Below are 20,773 nucleotides of genomic sequence, written 5' to 3'. Positions count from 1 at the left end.
CTGAGAAACGCAGCCATTTCGGTCGAACCTTGAAAGCAACGTTATGCTCAACTTCATGCGATTTTGTGAGATGTCGCGCTCAGAATGACTCTCAGCTACTACCACACCAATTTTTATATCAGTATCTGTAAAACTGGCTGAGTTAAAAGTCAGTTAACTGTCGCCTCCCAGCAAGAAGGTTGCAGGATCGATTCCCGACCCGGGGCCTCTCTGGGTGGAGCTTACATGTTCTCCCTGTGCATGCGTGGGTTTAGTCCGGGTCCTCCGGTTTCCTCCCACAGACCAAAATCTTGCATGTTAGGTTAACTGGAATCTCCGAAATTATCCGTAGGTGTGAGTGAGAGCATGGTTGTTTGTCTCGTTTGTCTCTACGTGTCCCAGTGTTGGAGTTGCGTCCTGTCCAGGGTGTCCCCCGCCTCTCGCACAGTGACTGCTGGAGTTGGACAAATTGTCCCAGCGAACCGTAATGGAGAAGCAGGTAAAGGATATGGATGGGTGGAAGTTTTAATAAACTTCATCTGGTGGTTCATGAGAGATTTAGTTAACAGACACACAAACACACACACACACACACACACACAGGCAAAAAAACACAATCATCTGCAATCCTCTTCAGTGGCAGGCAAGAAAAATCAGTAGAACGAGACACTAAATAAAAATAACAACAATCTGAAGGACACATTCTCATGGAAACAAATCACCAAAACTGATTTACTGCAGTGGGATAAAAGTCACAAGTCAACCACTGAGCCCTTAAAGATCAGGGGCTCTTTAAATATGATTAACTAAGTTTTGTGTTTCTTGTGACTGTTAATCAAGGCAGTAAAATATCCAACAAAATTTAAACTTTTGTTTTAAATTCAGCTCAAATCAACCGAGGGCCACTGCTAAACTGCGTATGAGTTTAAGACGCTCAGCTGAGGAATGTTTTGATGAGTTGTTGTTCAGGTTTTGGAGGAACTTGCTGGATAACATTCTGGGCATAACTGTCACCCTCCCAGGCTAAAACATCCTGTAACTTCAGCGGCTCTGCAGAGAAAATGTCAGGTCTGTAGGAGAAAAGGCGAACGCAGCCGCAGCTATCGCAGCTTCTTCTCATTTGTTCTACAATCAGATGCTCAAACTGAAGGCGGGCGGCTTCTTTCCATCATTTTGGCTGCGGCTCTTCGTTTCCTCTGGTCGACCAGTCAATGCAAGCTGGTGCTCCCTCGTCACATCTGGTCAGTCATCAGGCTGGGTAAGAAAAGTTTCCTTGGATCAACTGGTTTGTTAGTTAGACCAAAATAACCAGTAGTTGAGTTAAATCATTCTGTTTGCCTGTTAGCAGCAGATTAGGGGCGATTTTGATGCTGCTGTTTAGTTTTAAATGAAAGTGTCTTTCCCTCAAACAAAATACAGAAATATGCGATTACCCATTATGATCTTAAGCCTTTTTTTGTTAAATAAAAACTTCTCAAAACCCGAGACTTTTCTGGAAAACCTAAAGCTATTCACTCAAATCACTTGAGAGGTTAAACCTACTGCTTTCTGTAAATTAATGTCTTTAATGTGACGAATGTAACAATACAAAAAAAAGCAAAAATGATTATAGTTTGTTTGATTCAGGAATGTTTGATCTGCGCATTCTTTCCTTCAAAGCAAAAGGTTAAAGTCACATTTCTAGGTCATATTGGGTTAACGTGCTTCAGTGCGTGATTCATTTGCATACCAGAGAAAAGGGTTTCAACACTTTTGCTTTGATATTTGTAAAAAAACAACAACAACAACAATTAAAGGTTCATGCCGTCATTAAATACCAAGAGATTCATTAAAATCCATTTTCTTCGTCACCTTTATTTAACCAGATAAAAACCCACTGAGATCAAGACCTTGTCTACGAAGGTCAACAGCAACGATCAAAAACAAGTAACAATACAGGATAAAACATACTTTTTTTTACCTTTAGAAATAGTTTTCAATTTAAAGGGCAGGGGTGTGGCATAATAGTGCTTTGAACAGTGGCTTAAAACAAGACAATGGTTAAAAACCACAGGCAGCGTTTAAAGGTCTCACGGACAGATTTGATTTGCTACAACCAGCGACAAACGTCAGGGCGCTGTGGGAGACCGTGTCCAAGGGCTGGAGACATTTGGATGTACAGCACATCACCATAATCAAATAAAGGCAGAAAAGTAGCTGACACGAAGATCTTCCTAACTCTGAGTGAGAGACATAATTTATTTCTATACTCAAAAAGAAAACCCAAGTATTTATAGTTCGATTCAAGCTTCATGTGTTTTTCTTCTGTAGTTAAAACTGATGGGACATTATTGGTATCTGTCCTTTATTAGAAAACACTGTGAGCTTGTTTTTGTCTGCATTTAAACCAATATTCAGTTTTTGAAGTCGAGAAATAACTCAAAAGCCTGAACAGGCGAAGATGAGCAGCAGCAAATAATGGTGTCATCTGCGTTAAAAACGATAGGACAAATGACTCCACAGATCATTAATGTGAACAGAAAATAAAACTGGTTGACTGCAATAGCAATAGTTTTAATTTCAGATCAGTCAGCCCTTGGACTGCGTGTTGTTGATGACTCTCAGCTACCAATACACCAAATTTAAGCACAATATCTGCAAAACTGACTGAGTTATGGCAATTTTTGAGTTTGATAAAGTCGCTGTTACGTCCATCTTGAATTTGATTGATTCCAAAAGCTAACTTAAAAAAAAAAATTATTTCTCTTTTTTTTCCAGTTGAAGCAGAGCCATGGAGGAAAGAACCGAGAGTCCGATCGCGGTGAAAGTGGAGCAAAACTCCCATAGCGTCATCCTGACGTACTTCCAGGAGGACATCAACACCATGGTGGACGCTCACTTCACACGGGCCCTCAGCAAAGTCTGCAAGCCCACAGAACTAACAGGAAAGACGAAGAATAGCCATAAAGCCGTCAAAAGTGGTAAGCACGGCATACACGGTGCCGCGTGGAAACAAACACAACAACGAGGATATTTCATCTTGACAACATGTTTGTTTCTTTCCTCTACAGAACACACAAACACCTGTCAGGACAGCGGGTCTTACTCCAAGTCCCAGGTCCCACCTGTGACCTACGGCTCCACGAGCGAGACTCCAGGTCCCTGGAACTCATTCAGGACTAGAGAGGGTCCGGGGCTGCCGAGCATCATGTGCTCCCTGTCCCCGGAGGGCCAGTGTTTTACTGGACAGCAATATTCCGCTTCCTTGCTCAACCTGCTGCACAGCGACCGGGGTGAGATGGGACCCAGCATGGCCTCCAGCTCCAAACCAGAACCAGTACCAGGCTGGACAGTCCCCCAGGGGTTCAGAGAGTCCGCAGACCCTCCTATAGGCTTTGAACCAGGTGAGTCTGAAACTGCCTTTGCAAAACCTTCTCCTCTTTGTGTTTGCAAACACCTTCAGCTGAGAAAATCCTGTGGGGTTAAAAAGGAACATGTAGAGAAGTTTATTTGTCGTTATCAGTTTTGAATGCTGCACTGACATAAACAATTTGGCTTGTGTAAATTTTCTGTGGAAAATTTCACAATTAATTGAAGCCAGGATTCGTTGAAGGGAATGTGCATCGCCTGCTGCCTTACATGCTAAAGTTTTAAACACAGATATTGAGCAATCTGTTTTCAGTCAGAGTATGTGTTGGGGATGGGTTTCAGCTACTACCACACCAAATATTAGCTCAGTATCTATAAAACTGACTGAGTTATAATCATTTTTGGTTTTGTTATGGTCGATTAGCTGTGACAGCCATCTTGAATCAGGTTGACTCCAAAAGTTAATCAGTTGCAGATATACATCTAGTGATTACTTTCTGAGAGTTTCTTTAAAATCCAGCTGGTAGTTTATGAGATATTTTGCTAACAGACAGGGAGAGTTGCCTGTATTAGTTAATGGCAGTTTTAATATATGGTCTTGTGCAATCAGTTAGTCCTCAGAGAAATTGTTGGGTATGACTCTCAGCTACTAACACACCAAGTTTTAGTGTAATGCCTGAAAAACTGAATGAGTTATAGGCCTTTTTGTAGTTCTTAAGTTTGATTAGCTGTGGCGACCATCTTAAGTCAAGTTGAATCCAAAAGCGAATTAGTTATAGATGTTCATCCAGTTCTTAATTTCTGAAGGTTTCATTAAACTCCCTCTAGTCATTCATGAGATATTTTGCTAACAGACAAGTGAAGGCACACATGCAGGTGAAGCATCATTGAAGGTGCTCCGGTGTGTCAGGTTTATTTTTCCTGGTTATTAGAACCTAAAAGAGCTGTTTGATCACTTTTGTCTTCTGTTTGACAGGACGGCATGTGGACAAGAAGGATCTTTATTGGTACTGAGGGAAAACAGCAGCAGCAGCAGCGTGGACAGGTGGATGGGGGGCGGGGGGAGTCAGAGGACATTTAAGTTTGTTTTTCTTGTCAAACATCCGAGCGTCTGGTCGGGACAAATGTCAAGGAGCCGTGTTTCTGTTTCCTGCTTCCTGCTCCTCTCAGCTCATTCTTTACTGAAATGACCTCAGCACCTGCGCTTGCTCCAGGACAGCCTCCCAGTGAGAACGCCCGCCGACAAACCAGCTCTTCGAGTTTTGTCATTCCTCCTTTCATTCTTGGAGCCGAGTATTTTCACTCCCTTTGCTGTGAAGTCGGATGAAGTTTGCTTTCTTTCCAGGTTCAGATCAATCAGTAAACCAGTGTTAAGTCTGAAAAGCACGTAAATGTTGAAGTTTATGATTGTTATTCTATTTACAATTCACTTGGGTTTTAGGTTCTGTGAGGTTATGTTAAATGTGTATAAGACGAGAAGGAAAACTGTTTTGTTTATGTTTACAATACATTGTTATAATGTGTTTATACTGTAAAATATTACATGCATGCTGAAATAAGTATCTGAATAGACCGGTGACATTCTTAAGCATCTGTGCAAAGTGAAAACCTTTTCAGTTTTTGTAATGTAATTACAGCAAACCATGTAAAATATACAACAGTGACTCCTGTTGGTGGGTTTGAAACAAAGACTCTGCTTTTTATTTTTTATTTTTTGATGTACAGGAAGATGTGCAGTAATTACTTCTTATTTCTGTATTGTCTGGGCTCTACAGTTTCTTCTAAACATTTAAAACCACGCAGGTTTGGGATCTTAAAGGGTCCATGCATGTGTGGGCATGAATACGCCTCCATCTGGGCTCCATCTGAAGGAAAAAAATGCAAATAATTACCTGCATTAATGTGGAGAGCATTGTTTACTTCACCACTTTGGTTCTAAAATGATGGTTAAATTATGATCTGTTATTTTTAACTTTTACTCGTATTTTAAATGTGTGAAAATGCTGTGCATGGATGTAGTATAACTAATTTTACTTGAACAATATAAGAACCTTTTGTACTGCTGCACATCAACTAAGGAACATAAATGTGTTCGATGTTAAATGTATTAGGACCTAAACGTATGAGCTTATGAATAAATAAATAAATTTTACAATTACAGTCTGAAACGACCAGGTGTTAGTGATGTAAATATTGCTTCTACTGACAGAAAACAAAAACTTCTGAAATAAAAACTAAACAAAAAGCCAGTTTTGGTCCAAAGTGTGAATTATTGTTACTGTTTTCTATACCGGTTGTATTTCATCTTGTTAGCATCTTAGGCTACAGCTTTCACTTCTTATCAACAGTCAGTGTCCTACCTGCAGTAGGAGCAGCTTGTAGGTTTGTTGGTAGGTGAAAAATAACTGCAACTGACTGAAAAACAGAAAAAAAGTTCCAAACGGAGACAGCTGTTTTTCAAAATAAAATACCCCGAAGACCAATGTATGTAAAATGTTTATATAGATTTTATTTTTTTTTAAAGAAGTTTTCATATTTCTGTGTGGCCTGGTACCAATGATCCATGGACCGGTAGTGTTAAAGCGGTGACTTAGACAGGAGCTACCATTACTGAAGCCCTGGTTATATGCCTATAAAGGTAAAATTAAAGATTTGTTCTTTTAATTTTTACAGACAAAATCTCAACACTAACACTAGGCTGTCTGTCTCAGAGGCTTATTATTCAGAAGCGCTGCATGAGAAGTCAGCGAGTCTCTGTGTTAGCCCACCAGCTGCTTTTCTCATTCTCTGAGATGTCATTATCCACATCTCCCTGTCGGAGCACCGTTCACAGACACAGATGGAGGACGAGCTGTCTCCCCGAGAAGAGGGTGGATTAATGATGGTGCGGTGGTATTAATAGCCTCTTCCCATCTGGTCCTGTATTACTCATGGACAGGCTACAAATTGGGAATTGTGGACTCTGTTCCCAGAGTCTTACCTCCACCCAGGTGTGGATTTTGGTGAACAAAAAGCAGCTTAGTTATCTATAATTAGGAGGCCAACATCTCAGAGCCACCTGAAGAAATTAGGCACTACAAGAGCAGAAAACTATTGGAGCCATTCTAACACAAACACACATTTCTGGTCAAATATGCACAAAAGATAACTGTATGTGATACCCTCACAGTCAAAAGGCTCATAGTTGTCATTATGAGTTCTGAAAAGCAACGTTCTCTAAGTAGTAATAATAAATAATAATCTGTTTTATGGCTACAGAATATTCCAGGCATAAATCAAACTGTTTTAATTAGGCAGCACTTTACTGACTTTTCACATCAATTTATTAATTAAATATTCCAAATAAAAAGGCTCATCAGAGGACTTGTTGATATTATTATTGGTTGACCATGGCGTAAGAAAAAGATGCCTTTGTCTTATTTTCAGACTCAACCTGGGTTTATCTTCAGTCAAAGGTTTTCTCAGTCATTTTACAAACAGTTTATGTTCCCAGCATGTCAGATTTGCATTTACCACAAGCAACAGTTTGTTTAGGAAAGGTCTCCCACACCATTGTGGAGAAATCTGAACCCTTTCTTACAAACCTACTTTAGTTTTTACAACAAAAGGTCAGTTAGAGTTCATTTGTTAACACTTCACTTCTATTTTTTATCTGCTTTTATGATTTTTTTATGGTAAATCTTATATTAAAATTAATTTCTTCAGAGCTTAAAAAGCCTCATCGCCCAAGTGCAAAAATGACTAACGGGCTAAACTTGGGAGCATTCTTGTGCAACATCTTCTTGGCATTTCTTTCTTGGGCTTTTCATAGAAAATCCTGCAGACAGAAGATTGGCAGCAGGTGTGGATGAGGACCAGCGGGCAGGATGGAGACAAAGAGGCAACAGTCAAGCCTTAGTCCTTCTTATTCCAATGTGCCACTTATATTCAGGACAATCTAGGGAATCTGTCTGAGAGAGACAGGAGGAAAAAAAGGTATTTCTGCCCAATGATCTCGCAGCAGCTTGAGGATGTTACTTGGAGAAAAAAAGGAATGAGTATCGTCACATTTCAAACAAAAAATAAAATAAAAACTTCATGGTTTGAAATGAATTTCATGTCCCAGTACATTGTTTTGATCCATGAAAACCAAATTTGTCACACAGACTTTGAGGTTCAGGACTCAAAAACAAATTAATGCCACTTATGCTTTTGCTGTATTTTGTGAGCTGAACAGAAAAATGAGGCAAGAACTCTGACATCTGATGAAAGTCTCAGAAAGTACATCTGCGCCTGATTACCTTTTGGAGTCAACCCAAATCAAGATGGCCGCCACAACTAATCCACGTTAGCCATTACAAAGAAATGGCTATAACTCAGTCAGCTTTACAGCTCTACATGTATTGAGCTAAAATGTGGTGTTACAATTAGTTTGCTCCTGTTCTGGTTTTAAACATCAATATTATTTTTTGCTCACATGTGGCCCCTGAGCCGCAGGTTGCAGACCCCTGGTCCAGGAGGGGGTTCACTCAGGGGTTGGGGGTTTTAGTGCAGCACATTCATACCGGGAGAGCAGCGCTCGGAGCCGCATGTCCGCCCTCTGCGATGGTGGTCTTCCTGCGGGAGCTGAACTCCAGCACCGCGGACAGCTCCGACCCCCCGGCGCCCCGGAGCCCCGATGGGCTGAGCCGGACCGGCCACACGGCAGTGGCGGTGTGCCTTGGCGTCATTCTGGTGGCGGGAGTCCTCAACAACTCGCTGACGCTGCTGGTGTTCGCCAGGTTCCGCTGCCTGTGGACCCCCATCAACCTAATCCTGCTCAACATCTGCCTGAGCGACGTGCTCGTCTGCGCCTTCGGGACGCCGCTCAGCTTCGCCGCCAGCCTGCGGGGGAGGTGGCTGATCGGAGAGTCCGGCTGCCGGTGGTACGGGTTCGCCAATTCCCTCTTTGGTGAGTGAGGAGATGCAAAAACAAATAGTTTTATACAGATTCTGCAAGTTTTCTGGCTTGCACTCAATATAGGGACATCAGCCTGCAGAAACAGGATACAAAACATGTTTTTTATTTATTTAATGAGTTGTTTCAAGATCTGTTTGAATTTCCCTCTGGGTTCAACAAAGAATCAATCAATCAATCAGTCTGTCTGTCTGTCTGTCTGTCTGTCTGTCTGTCTGTCTGTCTGTCTATTATTAATCTCTTTAGTTCTAGTTGAGCAGAACATCTTGATTTTCTGTTGAGCTTTATTGAATTTACTGTGCAAGTTTATTTCATTCATCCTAAATTATTTTGTTTTATGTAGTATTTTATTGTGTTTTAATTCATTGCTTTAATATTTTAAACTATGTATTGTGCTCTGGTCAGTGAGGGCTGCTTTTAAAACGTGTTATAGAAATAAACTTTGGTCATTCTTGACCTTGAAGGCTAAATTAACAAAGAAAAAAAAAGAAAAACCAGTCACTATTAAGTGTTCTGAACTTTATTATCCACCATTAGTTTAAGTTTTCTCAAATGTTATTCAGGCACGATGAAATTGCATATCTCATGTCCAGAGTAAGTTCAAACAAAATAAAAATGAAAAAAAAAACTTCTGAGATATAAAAAGACTTGGATAAAGTCAGAAAAAGCTAGATGAGTGAATAAGAGTTTCTAGTTATTCTCTGTCAGCTTAAGTTTTTTATTTGCTTCTTCCACAAACACCAGGATAAAGACTTACTGTAATAATCAATGTTTTGTTTTTTTGTTTTTTTACTTTTCAGTGGTCATAATGTTTTGGCTCATGGCTGCATAATAATGTTTTCTCTTCTCTTGCTTCCTTAGGTATTGTGTCCCTGGTGTCCCTGTCCATCCTGTCCTATGAGCGCTACACCACCGTGCTGCACTCCTCCCAGGTGGACGTCTCGGACTTCAGGAAGGCCTGGCTCTGCGTCGGGGGCACCTGGCTCTACTCGCTCCTGTGGACACTGCCCCCCTTCCTGGGTTGGAGCAGCTACGGGCCGGAGGGTCCCGGCACCACCTGCTCCGTGCAGTGGCACCTGCGCTCAGCCACCAGCGTGTCGTACGTGTTGTGTCTCTTCATCTTCTGTTTGATGCTGCCCCTGCTGCTCATGGTCTACTGTTATGGACGAATCCTGGTCGCAATCAGGAGGGTGAGTTTAAACACTCAGCTACCAAATATAGTGGTTTGGGAACAACATTAGTTTGTTATAGTTAAATAAATACTCTATCATATCATAAAAATACTATTTTTAATTTTTATTCATCTGAAACAATCTCAGTTTTTGTAACATTAAACCTCACCTTTATAAGCCGACTGTTTGGGGAGTTTTTATTCATTTTACATATCTTCAAGGCTTTTTCAAGGTCTGATTGTAGATTTCTGACAGTCTTTAGATCAGTGGACTGTGGGACTTTGGCAAAACCTTCATGTTTCACATCTTGAGAAAATCCGTTACAGACTTTTAGTTTTCATTCAGACAGTTATCCTCTTGAGGAAGCCATCCTCGTTTCGCCTTCACCTCTTTGTGTGATGTTATCCCCCAGGGTTCCCGGTTTGGCTCTCCAATGTTTATCTAATAAATTATCCACGTGTCAGTGGCTGCAACACAAGCCTTACGCCTGACAGGATTTGTCCTCGTGTTTAACATTTGCAGGGCTTTTTTTTGGTGAAATTCTCTTCCTTGTAATGCTCCAAACATTTTTTTGATTAATGCAAAAGTTAAAAAAGGTCATTTGTTTTGTCAGTTTAATGAATTGTTTCCAAAAACACATAAGGCTAATTGATTGTGAGGATTCAACATAAATCAGTGAGAGGAGAGGGTTTCTTTCAAATAAGGATCACAGATACACAATAAATCTGCATCTCACCTGTAAAAAACGATTTTTACGGAAGATTATTTCTGAGCAGGTGTTGCTGCAAAGCACAACAGCAGGATCAACACAAGCTGCTAAATCTTTGCAGTGGAATACGATGTTGCGTGTCTGGCTTTAATATTTTTCCAGACTTCAATTTGTGCTCCACTGTTTTTTAAATGTCATTTCTTCATTACATTTATAACAAAGAAAACAGCTGCCTTAAATGGCTTTTACCTTGATCATTAGATGTGCATCGATCTGACCAAAACAGATATACCTCTGTTCCTTTTAACTATAAAATGATCTCGGTTTAAAACTCTCGCAGCAGCAGGAGACATACGTTCCTTCAAAGAATGCTGCATTTAATTCTAAATGTATTTTATTTAGCTGGACGCATTGTGTCATTACTTTAAACCATTTCCAGTTTTATTGACTGCAAACCATGTTAAGCTTAAAACACTCATGGCACGGACCAGAGCTGTAACTTCCTGATGATATTTTACTTCACCTGGCCCACCTGCTCAGATGTGAAGCTTTAGAAGCTCCAGAAAAATAAGTTCTGCTGTTGTTCGTGGCTGTCGGGCTGTTTTTGAGACAGGACTGTGTTTCTGGTGTTGGGCAGTGGACGTCAGAAATTTCAAGGCTTATCAAAGCCAAACATCCTAGAAGCCACACGTGTGTGTCTGTGTGTGTGTATGTGTGTTTACTATCTGACAATCATTTTATCCAGCTGAAGGAAAGATGGGCAGCCTCCTGCAAAGACTGTGGATGTGCCCTTTGTCTTGAGTGCTGTGATTCATGCCTGTCTTTGTGGCGTTTTATATTAACCTGTCAGTCATATTTTTTATAATTGGTAATTAAAGGCTCCCAGTCGCTCTTCGGATTTTCTGTTTCTATGAATGAATCACCTGAGAAGTATTTTTAGATAACCTAAGCCCCCTGTTGCCATTGGATACCTCTTATATAAGCATCTTCCCTTTGTTTTTGTTTTGTTTTTTCTAAACTTGCTGCAACCATAAAAGTCTAAGCAGAAAAGGGTTTTTTTATTTTCCAGACTTGATTTACTGTACCAGTAAATTGGTGCTTGGCTGTTTGCCAAACTTGTGTCTTGCTGTGGGCTTTTCATAGAAATAAATTGTTTGTTGAACTTCCAGCTGGTGCCTGGATGTTGGCATAAACTGAGCTGTCAGAAAGAGATGTGACATGTGCAGTTTGTCCAACATTAGTGAAGCTGAAGCTTCCATGACAGCTTTTAGACATGTGATAATCTATCTATCTATCCATTAAATCCCTAAACATGCTTTTTTATTGTAAAAAACAAGACAAAACAAAAAAAACTGTTGGTTCTGTTTCATTGACCATTGAAACAATGTTTGAAGTTGGTGGAAAATTTATAATTTGTCTGGATTTGCACCACTGATATTGGCGCTACGAACAATTTTAGAGTAAGCCTACATATCGGATTCTCTAATCAATAACGTTTCACTCTGATTTGGTCCCACATTTATGGGATTTGCATGATAATGTAAGAAAGTATTAAAGGTAAATGCACCCCTTGAGTATCAAATCAAATAAAAAGTGTTTGTGTGCAGATGTCACAAGATAAACTCCCTCTATTAGGATGTTAGGATAAAAAATAAAAAACTGAGAACAAGTGACTGCAGCCTGTGATCCCTCTTTTAACTCCTTTCAGTGATGCATCTATAAGCGGTAATTAGGCTCATCTCATCTTCCAGCCTCCTCTGTCCTCCATCCTCCTGCTTGTTGACCTGGAAATTGATCTCAGCAAAAATATTTTTGACAGATGTCTCAGTTTCTAAACTGCCCTTGGGGTTGAGAGGAGAGCTGAAGGAGAGAACACATCAGTGATTCCTCTGCAGAAATCTTTTCTGTGTTTGTGACTTTTAAAAGTGCATGACATCAATCCCAGTCTGTAAATAAATATGCATTTCACTAAAACACATTCAGTGCTCCTCTGACAGAAATAACTGTGCACTGCAACAAATCAATGGGTGGATGATGTAATTATGTCCCATGTTAATTTTAATTGTCTTCAGTGTAAAATATCAGCTTTAATCTGGGGATTGAGCCTGAACTGTTGTAGATCTCTGTCATGTTTTATATTACCACTGGATGGCACTAAAGGAAAGGTAAAATATATGTCAGCCTCTCAGAAGCATAAACAAGATTCTTGTTTCAAACTGAGGGATTTTTTAATGTCTCCTTTCCATTTTTCTGTGCCCAGGTGGGTAAAGTCAACCTGCTGGCGGCTCAGCGCAGAGAGCAGCACATTCTGCTGATGGTGTTGTCCATGGTCTCCTGCTACATGCTGTGCTGGATGCCCTACGGCGTCACGGCGCTGATGGCCACCTTCGGACGGTCTGGACTGATCACTCCCACGGCCAGCGTGGTGCCGTCCATCCTGGCCAAGTTCAGCACAGTTGTCAACCCGATTATCTACGTGTTCTTCAACAACCAGGTGCGACCTCGGGGCTGAGCGTGTCGCTGCTTTTATCCGATGAACAACACATCTCACTCTCCTGAGGGGACTCACACCATGTCACTATAGCTCTCAGGTGGTGTCTCAGTAAGAATTAGCTTTGGCTATATACATAATTAAAAATAAATATTTTTTAATCTCCCCTTAAGTGAATATTAAGTCAGTACTGAGTCAATGAACACTTTTCAAACCAAGTGAAAACCTAAACTTTTAAGGGGGTGAACGTACCTGTGGCAGCAAATGGCATTTCTATAAGCATCAAATCAAACCCAGCTTTATTTATAAAGTACTTTTCAAACAGCAGTGTGTAACACAAAGTGCTTTACAGCAGATAAAAAACAAAATATAAAAGAAAGGCGGCAAACAAGCAGACCAGAACCACATACAGAATCATTTAAAACCAACTTATATGTAATCAAGACTAATTAAAATTAATTACATTTAATTATCATTCAATTAAGAGTCAAACTAAAAGTACAATGAAACAAACAGGTCAAGTTAACATAAGGCTTGTTGACTTGTAATAAGAAAATGACGCCTTATTGTGGGTTTAAGTTCTAACTTTAGGTACAATCAGAAGACGTCGAACTAAGAAATTGAGACAGGTTTTGTCCTGAGATGTCAAGTTCTTTTCGACTAATCCTCAAACCTCTGCTTCGTGGGATTGCTCAGACTTTATTTTGCATTCCAACAGTTTCACAGATGCTTCGTAGCCTTCATAAAATGCAACGGAGAACCGCACTCTGTTCAAGGAGAGGAGCACCCGACTCCGAAGACCCAGGTGTCAGATGCCTTCCCCGTTCGGAGACAAGCAGCCTCCTCCAGCTTCTCACGACCTCAGTTCCTCAGCAGCACCAGAAACAGCACCGCCTGCAGCCGCCACAACGACAGAAACATCCTGTTCGTCCACTACACACGATAAAAACTTCACTTTCACTCCGACAGGCTGCAGAAGACGGCTTTTCTGCTGAAGTGCAGCCAAAATATACTTGTTTGCATTTTTTCCTCAAAAAAAAATTGAATATGAAGCCAAAGCTTGGCTCTGCTTTAAAGCTTGTCAGTTTGTGTTCGTGAATTCCTTCTGTATAATGAAGCTGATCTTTCCAAAGGAACAAAGGCTGCAAGATTGACCCACATTAGGCAGAAACATCAAGCTGCAATAAGTTTCCTTAAATGTAAATACATCTGTACATTTATTTAGTAGAATTCTCTTTATTTTTGTTTCTCCTAAGCTGTTAAGCACCCTGTGCAAATCCTTGATACTTTTAGCATGTCCATTCAAATGTGTTTGTACGTATAAAAATATTTTATTAGAAAATGCAAGGTTGCAAGGTTTATATAAAACAAAATTATGTCCCCTTTGTCCTCGTTTTGTTGTCAGTTTTTAATTTATGAGAAGCTTTGAATTGCTTTGCCAGGGTAATAAAAGAAAAAGCAGCGAGTTTGATTAGAGTTTTAAACAAACACATAAATATTCTGCAGAAAGACACATTTACAGCTGAGATTATTTTTGCACCACAAGAGGAAGCTGTGACCAACCGTCAGACACGTTTGCATGGAACCCTATGATGCCGACGTGTTATCTTCTTGAGGCGGTTTCTCAAAGAGTACAAATGTGTGCACAGAATGCACAAAAGCTTTGCTGGATTGCAGGTGTTTTTTTTTCTTTTTTTTTGGTGCAGACATGCTTTTTGGATTTGTTGAAGACATGTTAAGAATCAGAGATGAAGCTTTATTCAAACCCTCACGTCTTTGACAACACGGCGCAGAATTTAGAGTTCGTCTCACAAAGTTTGCAGTAAAGCACACAAAAAAATGTAGCAAAGAGCAGCAATCTGAGGACTGTTTTTGTTATTATTATTTTTACATATTTACTCAAATGAAAGAAAAAAATTACACACCCAAAAGTGCTTGTATGTTAATTGACATTAACTGACCTTTCTGTTTGTAAATTACATTAAAAACAGAAAGGAATGCACATATTGCAACAATAAATGTGACTTTAAAGAACGAGTAAACCGTTCATAATCAGACAAAATATAGAAGTCAAACAGATTGACTGCAGGTAAACGTGAACAAATCTTTTCACTTTTGCACCAATTCACAACAAATGTCATCTCTTAGGGAACTATTCATTAAAAGTTCTAATTCAATTCATTTTTTTATTCACTTTAATTACAAACTGGTCCAGTGTTTTCAGGCTCAGATTCAGATTTTGTCCAGAATACAATTCAGTGCATTCTGATTTACTAAGTTCAAAATGCTAATTAGTAAAAAAAAAAAAAAGTTTCCAAAGAAAGGCGGCAGTTTGCATCGAATTGTGTCAGCAGAATCCTGAACCAGAGTGAAAAAATGTTCCGAATATATAAAAGGCTGCGCACACACTAAACACTGATGGGTCGTTCTGATAAGCTGCTGTGTTAAAGCTGCTCAGTCACAGGTCAACCTGGTTTAACCAAATATTGGGCTAAAAAGTTGCACCCAGTGGTTTGGGTCAGAGAAGAGCTGCATAATCTGCCACTTAATCCAGACATTTACCAAACCAAACGTGACTGAACCTCTGCTTTAATGAGTAATAATTAAAGAAAAGATGGTCTAGTTTGCACTGGACAGTGATTTTGGGTTCCTAAAAAAACATTAGTTGCTGCTGAATAGCTGACGCTAATAAGTTAGCGCCATTTGGCTACCACCAACCAACCCGAGTTGTTTAAAGAGTCAGATTTTGGGTTGTATTGTTTTAACTTACAGCAAATTAGTCATTTTCACCCAATTTCTGGGTTGAAAACTTTACCCGGTAAGCTGGGTCAAACTGGTCATCCAACCCTGCTGAGTTTAAAGCAGCCAGGTCCAAAAGTGACCCGGCACTGGGTTCCAGATTGGGCCGTTTTTAACCCAGCACTTTTTAAACGCTTAAGATTTCCCGTAAACTGATGTCATGGACTGGATAGATCGCTCCGTGATTCACATTAGAAAGAGTTCTCAGGAAAAGGAGAATCTGCAGAGTGCGCAGAAACAGACCACTCATTCAGTCCCAATATTTATATTACATAAATGACATACTCGCATTGTATGTGCAGCACTCTGCAGCAGGGAAAACGAACCACATTAAAAGGTTTTGCTCCAGCCTGACTTTTGCCACCACCGCCAAGCACGCCTTCTGTGGTAAATGTGAAACCAAAGACTGATTAAGATGTTGTGTACAGAAACCTGAACTCATCTGCATTCAGCAAACTTGCAACAAACTAAAAACACCTGCAGCTCGGTCGATGCATTGTCTAAAGAAGATAACTACAGAAGTCCAAACAAAGGTAAAATGCATGAAGTGGTCAGCCATTTTTCCTTTTTGAGCTTCATCAAAGAGCACTTTTTGTCTTTGTTGAATTCTATTTGTCATTTTGGATGTCATAAATTAAAAAAAAAAAATGCTCAAACTCAAAGTTTTGCAAAAACACAATTCAAAGTGCAAAAGTTTTGACTCCTGCCCCAGTAAATGTCATGCCAATCTATAAATAACCATTACTTGAGTGTTGGTTTTATGGCGTTCACAAAGCAACATTGCAATAAATAGAAAAAAGCTTGATGTATCTGCCAAAAATGAAGTATGAGGTGACGTGAAGTGTTTCACACACACACACACACGTCTGTCCCCACAAAGGTCACATCTGTCACAGATATGAAGGGCTCAGAGCTTCCAGGAAGTAGAGAAAGACAAACTCGGTTGCATGAACGAGCGTCTGCTCAAAAGCGCATGGGATGTCACGGATGTGAGGCCTCTCTGGGTTCCACCGCTCCTCTCCATCATGATCGACACTAGCAGAACCAGCATGGCTCCGCCGCCAGTGCCCTCACGGCTCGACAAGCCCCGACCCATCCTCATCCCGGCTTCCCATTTCCCAACACCGGGCAACAGCAAGCCTCTCATCCGCTTTTTGGTTGGCGTGGTGTTGCTGCACCTAACGCTGTCCGTTGGAGGATTCATTTTCCTGTACTACAAAGAACAGTCATTTTCATATGTAAGTACGTTTTTAACAGCTTGGAGCAAAGAACTATTTTAGAGCTCCTGTAATGAATTACTATCTAACCGTGAAAGCAGGTGTAAATGATTTCAGAAGCACCCAGTTTTTACCTCTAAAACACGACAACTTTAATGTATTACATGGATTGGTTTTTATTTAGGGAATAAAAAGAAATTTGTAGTTTCTGTTCTGTTCAAAATGAACTAAAGCTTTGTGGCAAAATGTGTTTCTGATGTTCTACTTTTTATTTCGACAGAAAAACCCTCCCTCACCTCAAGGAAGAGGTAATGTCACAGTTTATATTTGTACTGTTTTCGACAGAAGAAAAGCCAACCTCATGAGCTTCTCTAACATACTTTCTTGTGTTTTTTTGTTTCCAGTTGGTTTCTCCTTCGCAGAAAAGCAAGAAACCTTCAAACCCCGGGCACGCATGGTAGTTGAGACCCCGTCTTCCAATTTATTTCAAAAATCAGGTAAGAAGTTAGATTTCTTTCCTTAATTCATATAAAAAAAATGTTGCGAAAATTTGCTTTAAATGACTGCTTGGATTCCATCCTCAGCCTCTCCAGAGGGTCATCTCCGGTGGAACATCGATGACTCGGTTCGAAACAAAGTCGGCCACTCTCACAGCACCTGGCTCACCATCCTGGAGCCCGGCGACTACTTTGTCTACTCCCGGGTGACCTTCTCCGAAGCCCACCCAAAGCAAGCGCTGGCCAGCTTGGTCATGATGAGGAAGACTGAGCGGGAGAAGGAGAGTGTGGTGATGAAGGCCTACTGCAGCCTGAGCAGCAGCGGCGGCGTGTCTGGGTCCAACCCTCAGCTGTGCACGGCCACGCAGCAGGACCTGATCACACTGGAGAGGGGGAACCAGCTCAGCGTCTGGGTGCAGGACCTCTCGCTCGTGGACTACGAAGAAGGCGCAACGACCTTTGGGATTTACAAACTGTAGGACTCCTGCAGGAGCAACGTGCACGGACCTGAACGCAGACAGGAAACTCTACAAGAGGACAGATCTGGATTATATATAGCTACTGAGAAGACTTAAAAGAAAGAAAAACAAAAACGTCTCAGTGGCACCAAGAGACAAAAAGCACATTTCAAACTATAATTTATTAAATACCAAATGTGTATTTCTGTGTTTTTTCAATGATTGTTCTGTATTTATTACTGTAAAATAGATTGTGTGAAATGTTTATACTTAAAAAAAATCTCCTAGCCTTTTCTATTTGATGAACTAAACGAGGTGAAAAAAAAACCAAATTCATTCATTGTTGAAGCGAATTAAAGGCAGCTGATCTGCCATTTTAATCCTCCATGAGCTTTTCATCCTTTTCTTCTAAAACCTGCTCCTTTTTGTGTTCCAGCTCACACTGAGCCTTTAAGGATATTTCTGAAACTCCAACACAGTAAAAAATGGGACACATCAAGACAGAGTGAAATTAAAGACCGGTTTAGCTGTTCTTAAATTTCTCAAATGGTAAAAAATAATCTGGAAACTATTTTCACACAATCTACTGTTGATATTTGAAGCGTTACCTCATTACATAGCTTTTCCACAATAAGATTTTCCTTTTTTAAGTGCTCCAATTGTTTCCTGAAAGGAAACTCCTTTCAGGTTCTTTGTCCACATGGTGACGATGTGGTTAATTGTACAACCGGACTTGTAAAAGCCTTTAAATCCCAGAAAAAAGGGGAACAATTCACCTTTAAATTCTTAATAAATGTCTGTACATGCTAATTAGCTTTTGTTCAGGGATGAGTTACATCTATACTTGATAAATGATCTAATCAAACCAGTCGGTAACACAATACAGTAAAGTGCAAGTCTTGAGTTAGCGCCTCAGACACACACTTCACATGGAAAGAGTGAATCTCTCCGGAGGTGTGTATGTGCAGAGGCAGTGCGCTCTTACAGGATGTCGGCTACTCTTGTCACTCCTTCCATCGTGTGAAGAGTTTCCTGATCGCGAGCATGAGCAACCTACTAATTCCTCCCAGCACATGTGCCGAAAGCAGCGTGGAAAGGCCTGCCTTTCAGGATTTCCAGAGAGAACGCAGCAGTTTTGTTTGGTTTTTTTTCCATTTCACACGTGTCTAAACTGACGATACTGAGCTGTACGTATTATATTAAACTTTTAATAAAAGAACAATCAAACCAAACGTAAAGTACAGGGTATTCAGGGGGAAAGAGGATACAATACTTGCATAGAACAATCCTTAAAAAACAAACAAAAACAACAACAACACAGAAAACACAGTGCGGTGGAAGTCGAATTGTTTTTTTTGGATGAACTGGAGTTCAGCCTGTTCTCATCAGCAGTTAAGTGCTCACTGAGGTTGTAGGGAATTTAAAATTACAGTGTGTGGTGCTTGATGAGGGTTTTACAGGGAGAAGACGGCCACAATGTTAATCTGGGCAATAAACAAGCGATGAATGGTGAAAAAAATAAAGATAAAGAGTCCGTCTGAGGGCTGGGTGTTTCCGAACAGTCTTTAAAAGCATGAAAGTGACACCTCTGCAGACGAACCAGCTGCCTCATCCACCGCCCGGAGCGCTGACGTTTCTGTAGAGCTGTGTGCAAAAACAGAACTACCCACAAAAAGGTCCGCTTTCAGAAAGAATTTTGGATCATTTGTGTCGGAATAAAACAGAAAAAGAAACTAGGTCAGTTCTTCTTTACCGTGAGAACCGCTTTAAAAACAAATCAACAGTCAGACAGGCTGAACCATAACATCTGCCCCCACCCACCCCATTTTATTTTTTGGGTAATAAATTTGATTTGTTCATATTTATTGCAAGTTCTTCAGATCTGGCCGACCGCTGCTGGGGTTAGCCCGGAGGTCGGTCAGTAAAGCAGTCGCTTATTGCATTTCACTAACAGTCCCTGCTTCTGTGCAGCGCAGCACAACCGAGTAAGAGCATCGACAGTGCACGCAGTCAACATCATGAGGAAATGTACGGCTGCGGGTCCTCGCTGCGAGGCCGCATCTTAAACAGAAAACAAAGCTCTGTTTGTTTTCACACTCAGAACACAAACACCTACAGCATATACTCATTAGTCATCGGGACTAACTTAATACCATGAGTCACTTATGACACTTTGAATATAATATCGTTTTTTTTTTTTTTTTTTTTTTTTACAGATTTAGCCCCAGTTGGTCTTAAACGTTGTTTTTGGTTTCTGAACCCCTTCGGGAGGCACTTGAACATTTGAGCACTACTCCACACTAACGTGGAAACGTTCTTTGTCCTGGTTCTGCAGTAACCGACCCGGACGCAACACGTCGCCGTCTCAAACCTCGAAACAGACACGTCAGTTAAAGTGATAATTCTGATTTTAGAGTCCTGTGACCAGATCGTGAACAGTCAGCATCTTACTTGTTGCAGATAGCTCTCTGAGGGATCTCGGTTAGGAGAAACACTACATTTCTGACGGGATTAACGAGTGGATCATTAATCCGAGCGGAGCAGAGACAAAAGCAGCTTCCTGCTGTTGGAACAACTCCAGCCTCAAACATCTCAGTGTTTCATGCAAACCCGATTTTATGAACCTCTACATCGCTGTCAGCTTTTAATATTACAGCTATTTACAAAGAATTCCTCACTTATTTACAAGCATCAGCAGTTAGCTGTAGCACTTAGAGCGCAGCCTGGGGCACCTCTTGCAGAAATCTAACATGCAGCGGTTCTCAAACTTACTGCCCCACGGAGGGAGACATGTCCAACATGATACTCCGGCCTCAAGCTCAGGACTACAAGAAAAGTAATAATTAACTGTAATCGAATAAAATATTAAATTAAAAAAACCTCAAGATTTACATGAACATTTTGTTTCTTTTGGCAAATTATCTCATTTTGAAAAAAAAGGGCTAACTTTCATTTAAAGTCCATTTTGTTTACACCATCCATGAAGTTCTTTTTTGTTTTTTAAATCATGTTTTTTCCCCCCCATCAGTCTTTATCGATTTAAAGCAGCTGTTTTTTTTCTCCCCATCTAAGTCCTCGTTGAGCTGCAGGTGCACATCAGGAGCACAGAGAGTTTGCAAACCATTTTAAAACCATAATGAGTCTGACGCTTTGCCCCGGATTGAAGG

The 20,773-nt window shown here is 40.6% G+C and overlaps 3 protein-coding genes across 3 annotated transcripts; all 3 read left to right on the top strand.

Annotated features, from left to right (window-relative positions):
• The first annotated feature begins 1,014 nt into the window (after positions 1 to 1,014).
• On the top strand, positions 1,015 to 5,576 carry vgll1 (vestigial like family member 1). Its single transcript, XM_017408132.3, has 4 exons — positions 1,015 to 1,237; positions 2,737 to 2,939; positions 3,030 to 3,362; positions 4,304 to 5,576. Exons 2-4 carry the CDS (start codon positions 2,750 to 2,752, stop codon positions 4,339 to 4,341), a joined length of 561 nt encoding a protein of 186 aa, XP_017263621.1. The 5' UTR covers positions 1,015 to 1,237; positions 2,737 to 2,749; the 3' UTR covers positions 4,342 to 5,576.
• Positions 5,577 to 7,911: 2,335 nt separating this feature from the next.
• tmtops3a (teleost multiple tissue opsin 3a) lies at positions 7,912 to 13,582 on the top strand. Its single transcript, XM_017408165.3, has 4 exons — positions 7,912 to 8,257; positions 9,125 to 9,453; positions 12,405 to 12,638; positions 13,354 to 13,582. The coding sequence occupies exons 1-4, from the start codon at positions 7,912 to 7,914 to the stop codon at positions 13,579 to 13,581; spliced, it is 1,137 nt and encodes a 378-aa protein (XP_017263654.1). The 3' UTR covers position 13,582.
• A 2,785-nt stretch (positions 13,583 to 16,367) lies between these two features.
• Positions 16,368 to 19,268, top strand: cd40lg (CD40 ligand). The gene is made up of 4 exons (XM_017408217.3): positions 16,368 to 16,672; positions 16,932 to 16,959; positions 17,056 to 17,148; positions 17,236 to 19,268. Exons 1-4 carry the CDS (start codon positions 16,382 to 16,384, stop codon positions 17,625 to 17,627), a joined length of 804 nt encoding a protein of 267 aa, XP_017263706.2. The 5' UTR covers positions 16,368 to 16,381; the 3' UTR covers positions 17,628 to 19,268.
• The last annotated feature ends 1,505 nt before the right edge of the window (positions 19,269 to 20,773 follow it).

This window comes from Kryptolebias marmoratus, linkage group LG9 (assembly GCF_001649575.2).
Source record: "Kryptolebias marmoratus isolate JLee-2015 linkage group LG9, ASM164957v2, whole genome shotgun sequence".
Classification (NCBI taxonomy): Eukaryota; Metazoa; Chordata; class Actinopteri; order Cyprinodontiformes; family Rivulidae; genus Kryptolebias; species Kryptolebias marmoratus.
The sequence above is the reverse complement of the archived record's forward strand: the minus strand, read 5'-3'. Positions and strand labels throughout refer to the sequence as shown.